This window comes from Nicotiana tomentosiformis, chromosome 7 (assembly GCF_000390325.3).
Source record: "Nicotiana tomentosiformis chromosome 7, ASM39032v3, whole genome shotgun sequence".
Classification (NCBI taxonomy): domain Eukaryota; kingdom Viridiplantae; phylum Streptophyta; class Magnoliopsida; order Solanales; family Solanaceae; genus Nicotiana; species Nicotiana tomentosiformis.
In genome coordinates, this window is record NC_090818.1 from 121,773,203 (window position 1) to 121,783,312 (window position 10,110).

At 34.9% G+C, this 10,110-nt stretch overlaps 1 protein-coding gene across 2 annotated transcripts; it reads right to left on the bottom strand.

The window, feature by feature from the left end:
• Nucleotides 1-202: 202 nt before the first annotated feature.
• On the bottom strand, nucleotides 203-8,271 carry LOC104084601 (intracellular protein transport protein USO1-like). 2 transcript variants are annotated; one of them, XM_070179725.1, is made up of 10 exons: nucleotides 7,757-8,271; nucleotides 7,153-7,200; nucleotides 6,620-6,817; nucleotides 6,416-6,538; nucleotides 5,916-5,953; nucleotides 5,674-5,836; nucleotides 2,101-5,208; nucleotides 1,723-1,845; nucleotides 1,525-1,643; nucleotides 203-690 (listed from the first exon to the last, which is right to left on the bottom strand). In XM_070179725.1, exons 1-10 carry the CDS (start codon nucleotides 7,841-7,843, stop codon nucleotides 459-461), a joined length of 4,239 nt encoding a protein of 1,412 aa, XP_070035826.1. In that variant the 5' UTR covers nucleotides 7,844-8,271; the 3' UTR covers nucleotides 203-458. The 2 variants fall into 2 exon arrangements, with proteins under 2 accessions (XP_070035826.1, XP_009586795.1); XM_009588500.4 differs by lacking the exon at nucleotides 7,153-7,200 and having other exon boundaries at nucleotides 7,757-8,269.
• Nucleotides 8,272-10,110: the final 1,839 nt, after the last annotated feature.

Here is a 10,110-nt window from a genome sequence, read left to right on the forward strand (position 1 = left end):
CATACGAAAAAATCAAGGGTAGTCAATATATATATATATATATATATATATATATATATATATATATATATATATATTTTATTTTTATTTTTATTTTAATTTTTTTTTAACTTTTCCCGCGAAAGGGCCGGTGTCAGTTTGCTATAAGGTGCCTCCGGCTATAGATATAGATCATTGAGAATAAAAATATAGAACACAAACATTCAAAGGCAAAAAGGCTTTGCCACTGCCATATCTTTGAATAATAACACAATTTTGTTAGGGTGTAGCTTCTTGTCTAGCTTAGTCACTCCATTTTATAGCATCTGCTCCTTTTATTTGGTCTAATTCTTTATTGCCTGTAGCTTGCTTCATTTATTTTGACAATAAATTACAATAGTAATATATATGCTAGATCAAAACATGGACCAATTTACCTAAGGTTAGGATGAAAACTCCACAAAAGTTGCTAGCGAGATTCAAGAAAACCATTTCTTTCCGCTCTTAGCTGCCTTTAGTTTCATAACAAGATCCTCTCTTTGTGCTTCTACTTCAGCATATTTAAGACTCATTTGAAAGTAACGCTCTCGAATGTCTTTTAATTCCGTTTCTAGTAATGTCTTCGTACGTTCAAACCTCTTCACCATTTCGCTATCCCCGTCTGGTTTCCTGGATGAAGGTGAATGCCCTTTTCGTTCCTCGGTCTTAAACCTACACATAAAATCACTACCTATTATACCATTACAATAACAAACAAACTCGGACTGTGTCAGAATTTTTATTAAGAGCTGTCAAAATATAAAAAAGTATATATACGAAAGAATCAAGCGGATTCAACATATAGTATACTATATACATTAAAAATTTTTTTACCTACCTACACAGTATACGAAATCCTATGTTCTATATTGAGATGATGGATCGCTTGATAAATATTTCAGACCTCACATTTACTCATCATATGCATGATACAAAAATCGAGTTTCTCTGACTCAACTCTTCCACAGCCGTATTCAATCCCTTACCACCCGTCTTTGGGATATAGGTATCGTCTTATTACGAATAAAATAGAATTTAGGAATTTGAATTCCTATGACTGAGCTCTACCACACGATCTAGAGTAAGAAAAAGAGTGACAGTCCTAAATGCAATGTAGCCTTTTGCTTATAAGTGTGGTGCACAACACACCCATAAACAAGACTCTACTAGACACATCTTGTAGACTCCCTAGGACAGAACTGCTCCGATATTACTTTTTTCACACCCCAAACCTAGGGGGCGAGACCGGCACACGGTGCCTCACCTGTCCTTGCGTACCAACTTGCAACTAAGGGAATCTGAACATATAATGTCATACTTTGGTCATGGGCCAACAATTTGCGAAAAAGGTAGCAAAAGTTTGATTATCCTAGTTCAACATGTGTATAAGTGTCTTTTTGATCTGCCTAATATAAGGTGCATAGCTCTTTCCAAATTTGCATTGTCAAACAGATATCTTTAGCATATGATATTAAATATATATAAATGTAAAATTCGGACACGTACCTTTGAAGCTGAATTTTGTACTTCTTATTTGCCTCTAATGCTTCAGCAAGCTTGTTCTCAAGCAATTGTATTCTAGCTAAGTAATCCACTTCAACAGAATAAGCAATTCCATTTTCACCCTGGATTAGCAAAAGTATGTATTAAAAGAGCAACTACGGAGTTAAGCATTGGAAAGGAAAAACTTGAAATTCAAAAGACCTCTGATTCGAAATCTGAATGAAGCCGATCCACCAGAAGTTCTTGGGACTGATTAAGCTTTTGAGGTACTCTATTGAAGTTAGTGTACTTATTGGTGCTCTTTGGAGTATCATTCTGTTCAAACTGCATAGAACATGAAGTTTTGTCATTCAACAGAATTTAAGTTATGTTCGGCCTCTCTATAACACCATCTCTATATAACAAATTCACTATAAAAGCCAAGTTTTTTTCGGAACGGATTTTTATGTTATGTTATAATATATGTCCTCTATAACAATACTTCACTGTAGCAGCCAAAAAATATCGGAACAAACGAGGCTGTTACAGAGAGTTTTGAGTGCAGTAAAACAATACGAAAGAATTTCATAATAAGCTAACCTTTTTAGCATACAATTTCTTCTCTTCCTCCATCATTTTCACTTCTGCTTCAAGTGCTTGAACTTTTCTAAAGCAGTTATCCTTCTCCTCCTCCATCTTATGTATTTTCTGCTGATATTGCTCATTTTCTCTCTTAGTTTCGCTAAGCTCATTCTTCAAATCATCCACTTGTGCACAGAATTTCTCCTTTTCAGTTAAATCACTTTCCATTTTCTCAACTTTTTCTTCCAAGCAAATTCCCTTTCTATTGCTGTTCTCCAGCTCAGACAAGACTTTTTGAAAACTGGATATCTTACTAGCGAAAGACGCCTTCTCAGCCTTCATTTCTTCACAATCTACGGATACTAAATTCAGTGATGCTTCTAACTTTTCCTTTTCAGACATGCATTCCTTCAGCTCGCTCTTCAGATAGTCGACGTCTTCCTGAAGTTCCTTTGTTTTCTGCAACTGAAATTTAAGATTAGCACTTTCCTCATGAAGCTTTTGGTGTTCATAACGCAAAAGAGTGAGCTGCAACTCAAGATCATTAAACGCCGTCTTAAGCTTTTCCTCATTTGCCCTATAATTCGACAGATGTTTCAAAATCTTTTCATGATCAACCGTCAACTTCTCAAAACTTTGTCTTGAATCTTGGATCTTCAACTCAGACTCTATTCTTACATTACTGAGCTCCTTCTCAGTCAATGTAAGTTTTGATTGAATATCTTCAAGTGCAGATACCAACATTGCATTTTCAGCGCGCAAACTGGAAACTTCATTAGCAGCATCAGAAGCTAATCTCCTTTCCTCATCCATTTCAGAAATTTGCTTAGTTAGTTGTTCTACCTCTTTATTGAGGCTCTCAACTTCAGTCAACTTCTCTGAATACCTATGGGTAGACAAACATTCTTGTTGCACAAGTTTCTCAATTTCATTCTTGTTCTCTCGAATGAGTTCAGTTAGTTCAACATTCAGTCTCTCCTCTTTCAAGGAAAAATCTTTCCACATTGAATTGAGATTTTCTTCTAGAGCTTTAACCTTAATCAAGCTATTAGACAAGCTTTTCTGCGATTCGCAAAGTTGAGCTTCTACGTGCAAACGACGCTCATGTAGTTCCACGTTCTTTCTTTCAAGTTCTGAATTTGACTGCTGAATGGTCTTGTACTCTTCAAGAAGATTCTGCAAAGATTCTTGTAACTTTTCGTTCTCGTTCGTGAGATGTCCACATTCTTCTCGAGCTTGTGACCATAGGATCTGCATGTCTTCTAATTCTTCTTTGAGATCAGCAATGTTAGTTTTCATCTCACTCTCCAACTTCCCAATTTCTTCTTGAAGATTCATTACATCAGTCCTGGATTCTTCCAATTCTGATTGACGAGATTCTCTATTGACTGTCATGAGCCTAATTTGTGCTTCCATATTTATGTTCTTCTCTGTCAATCCTACTAACTGATCCTCCAACGTATGTCTTTCGCTATCGAGATGTGCTAATTTCCTTTCTAGAAGCTTGTTCTCCGAAACTTGCGCATCCCTCTCCTTTTGAAGATCAGTAACTCTAGCTTCTAGTTCTCTTTGATGCTTCGAAATACAGTTCTTCTCCTCTTCTTTTGTCTGTAAGTCAGCTTGTAACTTATCTAACTCGAATATTGTTTGATCCAACTCCTTTTGTAGGCTCAAACATTGAACTTGTAGTTCTGCCTTTGAGACTTCCAGCTTTCTTTGAGCTTCTGCAACAGAATTATTTCTCTCCTGGATTTCCTCTTCATGCTGTTTAAGAAGTTCCTCGTACTCGACAATTCTTGTTTCTAAGAGATGGTTCAGCTCAAACATATTTGTAAGGATATAGCTAGCCGATACTTTGTGAGAGCTTTCACCGTTCTCGATTAAATTTGCCAAGCTATCCAGATGACTTTGGCACTTATCACTTATACCGGAAGAAAGTTTATACCATGGTCTCTTTAGATGGTGAAAAGCTACTTCAAGCTGCTTCACTAATTGAATGAAGTCTTTGGACTTTTCATTTGCACCAACTTTTTCCATGTGTGTCAGTGTGTTATCAAGATTTTCTTCGTCATAGTGAATATGCGATGTGATACCACTCTTCTCAGTTTCAATTGATTCAGTTGTTTCCCTAGTGATTTCAGTATTGGACTCCTTAAATTTTATTAGAAGGTCCAGGTTTTCCTGAGTAAGCTCAGCGCAATCCCTCTCTAGTTCCTGCACTTTCTCTCTTAAAGCTTCAAGGTCTCTTATTAGCTCACCACTAGCTTTTTCAGGTTGTCCATTGTCTCTTCGCAATGTGTCTTCCGATTCTTCATGTTGTTGGAACTGGTCCAGGAAATTCACTTTATCTTGCGAATCGGCTGTGGTAGAATTTTTCATGTCAGTTAACCTCAGTTGCAAAGATGAAAATTTCTCTATCTCCACTTTCTGTTGTTCTATAGTTTCTTCTAGCTCCTGAAGAAGCGAGAGCAGCTCGACATTTGACTCTTGACTTCCTTTCAGTTGTAAGGCTAAACTGGCATTCAACTCTTGCTGATGTCTTATCTCAATTTCCAGTTCCTCTTGGATATGATTCTGACCCTTTGATTGAAATACTGAATCCTCCGCCGCCAAAGCATGTTTCGCCATTGACTCCTCCAACATTAGTTTCAGATTCTCAATCTCTTTTTTCAAGCTACCTCGCTCAGAATAGGCAGCTGAGAGATCCATTACCAAGTCGGCTTGCTTTTTCGACTGAGCCGAGAATTCCTCTCTCAGTATGTCCAAATCGAGCATTAGTTTCCGTGCATTTCTCTCCCACATCTTTGCTTCTATTCGGAGTTCTTCAATTGTATCTTCTGCAGCTTCCAGAAGGTTTCTCGAAGAGCCTGAATTCGTTAGAGAAGACGCTGTGAAATCTTTTCCGTTATTCTGCAGATGCTCCACTGAACCCGTGGCTTTTGTATTATAGGATGATTGGTCTGAAACAATATGATTGTCAATATCAGGACTTGCTCTAACTTGTTTGCCTGTGTGATTGGATCCTTCACTCTTTATGTGATATGTAGAGGGAAATTTTACTTTTCGGGTAAAGCTCTCAGCTGAGCTGAAGCTGTTATTCGATCCAGATGCCGAGAAACTTCTCTCCTGAAATGAAAACAAGAGGTAATCAACCACATAGTTCATATGGTTGATTAGAATGTCTAAATGTGTCTAAAGTTTCTGTTTAGCCTACAATGGTTCATATGGTTGCATTTTAGCCAGCCTAAGAAGGCATATGCTACAAATTGGCGACAACAACAACAACAAACTCAGTGTAATCCCGCAAATGGAGTCTGAGGTCAATGGTCTATATGGTTGCATTTTAGCCAGCCTAAGAAGGCATATGCTACAAATTGGCGACAACAACAACAAACCTATAGTAATCCCACAAGTGGAGTCTGAGGTCAATGTTCCATATGTTTGCATTCTATCTAGGCCTAAGAAGGCCTATGCAACAAATTGGCGCATTACTATAATCTAAGGGACAAAAGAACATGCTAAATAAGATGGAAATATAACTTGTTGGTTAAACTAATGGAACAGTAAAAATGGATAAAGTTGCATTAGTACCTTGATCTCAAATTTGCTTGGACCCGAGTTAGAGACTATATCTTGAGTTGACTGAAGCCCATCACTACCAGCAGATAAGTTATCAGACTCATTCGATTTACTGGTAATATCATGATCAAGATCCTGCTCTTTCATATTGGAACCTGACGATTTTGATTCGTCTCTAAAATGTATTTAAAGAATACTTTAGTTAGATGATTATCTAGATAGGATATTTAGAAATCTGGCCATATTCTTATTACCTGAATTTATTCCTTGGTGTTAGGCAGTGAATTTTCACCTGTAAAACAGATTGAAATAAGTAACAGTTCCAACACATAAAAAGATTGACATAAGTAACAATTCCAAGAAGAAAAAGAAAACACAATCTCACAATCTTGATTACTTAATAGTTTCTTCTTGAAAGATAAAAAAAATTATAGACTGAGACCTATGTTGCTCGGACTCTTCAAATATGTAACCGGATCCTCCAAAAGTAGTGCATTTTTGGAGGATTTGACACGGGTACGGCATTATTTTTAGAGAGTCCACACAACATATACCGAGACAATAAAGGGGTTTTATCAAGGAATAGACTTCTTGCAGTTGGCTTAAACACTATTTACATCCTGTACTGGAGTTTACTGCTTGCCATAAGGTATACATTTTACAATGTCAAAAGTTTTTACTTAAAAAAAAAACTACAGTATCATAGAGGAAAATGGTTGGAAAAATAAATGGATTTATCAATCATAAGACTTGCCTGCAGTGTTGTACCCTGATTGCATTTCTTTAAAGGAAGCAAAACAGGAGAAGACAATCTTGAACCAACATATGATGCCAAATTAATGGTTCCCTCTCCAAGTATGCCAGATCTAGCAGAACCCTGCGTTGAAAGCGCGATTAAGAAATTGAATAAGCAAGTCATCTTAAAGCTTCTTAAGATAGGACTTGCTTGCTATCTTACCATTGAAACAACAAACTTGTAGAGAGATTCTTCAAGCTCTAGAGAAGAATCATCTTGTAAAATCCAGACCGATTCCAAAAGCGTCTCTGGCCATTGACAACTTCCATTTTTCACAAGTGTTTTTCCCAACTTTGCTATTGTTTTTCCAGTTTCTACACAGATTATAGACAGAGATAGTCTGTCCCATCCTTTTGGTACCTATACCATTACAACATGCATAATCAAAACTATCAGTGACCAGTAATGGCTGCTATATTATTATGTCAACAAGCTGAATCAGACCACATTATGGAGCTCTTATAGTACCATTGAATCAACTAAAACATCATTGATTAGATGCATATAGGACTCCTTAAGCATTATATCAACTCTGACTCAATGGTCTATTTGCTCTTATAGGAAATACCTAATGCAGTTAAAATATGTTCTGATTTTACGCATGAAATAAAGGGTAGCCCGGTGCACTAAGCTCCCGATATGCACGGGGTCCGAGGAAGGGCAGGACCACAAGGGTCTATTGTACGCAGTCTTACCTTGCATTTCTGCAAGAGGATGTTTCCACAACACGAACCCGTGACCTCCTGGTCACATGACAACAACTTTACTAGTTACGCCAAGGCTCCATTTCATATTACACATGAAATAAGTTACAGAAACTATACTGTTCACATTCAACTTTACGATCCTCAAAAAGTCACACACAGTACCTCATCAAGGGAATCAAAATCAAGAGGAAAAGCCACACACTATGTGAAACTGCAAAGTTAAGTCATATTGCATGGACTTATTTGAATCTTTAGTCTAATTAATTCATTAAATAATAAGATATAAGTCAAGATCACCTAATTATTGATTCTCAATCATTAACAATTACCCTATCCTTGTATAATCATCCTCTCAATTCCAGCATAGCCATTTTTATGAATCTGATGACAAGTATGGTGTCAAGTTCTAGCTTTTCACAATGCAAATGACAAATCTTGAATCCAATAATAAGTAATTCAGATATTAACAAAACCATCAGCAGAAAGCTAAGTTAGTAACAAATATTGAATCAACAATGTGAAGTGTTTGCTAAGTTTTATATCCAATAATAAAACAGAAGACTGACTCTCTTTAAAGAATATGGAATTGTACCTGAAGTGCTTGGAAATTGGAGAATCTGAAATCAACCCTTTCTCCTGATTTGGCTTGCTTATTGTTCTGCTTCGGTAACTTGAACATTTTCTCTTTGTCACTCGCAAGCTACTGAATTAGTGACTATATTTTCTTGAAATGTGGAACAGGCAATAATAAGACATTCACTTTGAAAAAGGAATAAGAATCAACATGTATTGGAAGGACCAGAGAAACAAGAGAAGTTAGCTAGTTGGTCTTTGTTATGTAACTTGTAATGGGATTTATACGGTCAAACTTCTTTATAACAACATCATTGTTTCCATATTTTTGATTGTTACAGCAAAATGCTGTTATAGAGAATATATAATATAAGATAACATGAAAATCAGTTCCAAAATAAACTTAGCTACTATAGGGAAATATTGCTATAAAGGGTAGATGTGGTAGAGAAGTTTGGCTTTGTTTTCTGTCATATTTGGCGTTAGAATTGAGCTTAATTATAGTTATATAGTGAACAAAGTTGAGGACAAAAGTTTGAGGAATTTGTGTTTTTGACACTCAAATAATAGTGTTGTCTTGTAGTAGTTATTAGAATTGGATTTAAAAGGAAGTCATTCCCTTTCTTTACCTTTTAAACCTAACAAGAAAAGGAGAAATCAAGAAATGATCATTTATGTCCATCTACCTTTCAAAGGGTAATGGGTGGGTAAGCTGAACGTTGAAGGCAAGCAAGGACGTTAATTTCCTTTTATTTTATTTTATAAAGGAAATGGGATAATACAGGGACTGCATTATTTTATTAACTTTATTTCGGACTTTTATCTCAAATGGTATCTTAAGTTTGAGCTAGGTCAATTTCATCTTTATTATATTATTATCTTGAGCGCATATGGTCCTTTAAGTTTTTAAAAATTGAGCACTTCAGCTATACGTCCCATAAAACTCGCACAAATATCACGTGCTTTCCATGTGATTAGAGTAAAAGACGACCCTGAAAAAGATCTTCCAAAATTCTAACATTTAGAAAGTTCAAAAGAAGTCCGTAGTAATAACAATAAACTACAATCAGGAGAAAATGAAATTGGACAAGAAAATCGCAATCACGTTTGTTATTTAGATTGGTCATATGGAAGACATATGACATAGTTTTAAATGATTCATTTTGGTATTTCATCAATTAGACTAAAAATGCTCAACTTTTGCAATTTTGAAGGATTATATGTGTTCAGGTAATATAACAGGGATGAAAATAGACTTGCTACAAACATAAGGGGCCATTAAAAACTCACTTATTTTTATCCCTTTCTTTTTCTGGCATGAGAGCGTTTGGTAGGAAGTTACAAATAAAATAAGTACGTTACAACTTAGGATGAAATAGAAAAGGAAAAAGTGAAAAATAAAAAAAGAAACTATAGAGAGGACAATAATTACTCACATTGGGAATTACAAATATGGTTATACAATTACATTACAAAAACGATGTAATTATGATTTTACTTTATTTTCCAGATGAGATAGTGATTTCGTGCCATTTGAGGTTTAAATATCTTTTGGAATAGTAAATATTTAATCGAGATATTAGTTCTAATCAAAAGGACAGTGATGATATATTCTACTATGTGATTTGGCCTATAGTTGTTATTCTAGCTGTGGTTTTGGCGATACTTTCTATTTTTCGTTGAGATTAACATTCTATGTCTTTGTCTTTTTCTTTTGATATAAAAAATAAAGAAAATTGGCTGTTATTTTCTCTTGCACAATGACGTGACTTTCGTTTCAGAGATTAGGTTATATACATGAATAATATAAAGATTTTTAACACAATTAATAATTCCATATATTACAATATGTCAATTATCATTTTATCAATTACGTATTAATTTACAATTAGTAATATCAATGATATTTATCATATATTTTAATTATGAAAATACTTCTGACATAAACTACAAAAGAATTAGAAGAAAGTATCATAAATTTATTACCCAAAAAAAGTGTCATAATTAAAAAGAAATTGTCAATTTTACACTGTTGTAGATTAGGATTTAGGATGAATCAAGGGTTCCAGCCTTCTGATCCGAATGAATGGGAAAGATAAAATATACGATCAAACATCTTTATAACAGACTTCTTTGTTCTGATAGCGAAGTACTGATAAAAAAATAAATATTATAACACAATATGAAAAATGATTCCAAAGAAAACTTAGTCGTTATAGTGAAGTGTTATTATACATGTACAATAAATTTCACTCACCTTTTAAAAACAAAAAAATAATTATAATAAAATTAAAATCAAATGTGAACATTGAATAAGATAAGGATAACAAATATGTCTCGTTCAAAATGAGCTCGAGTTCTATGACTATATCA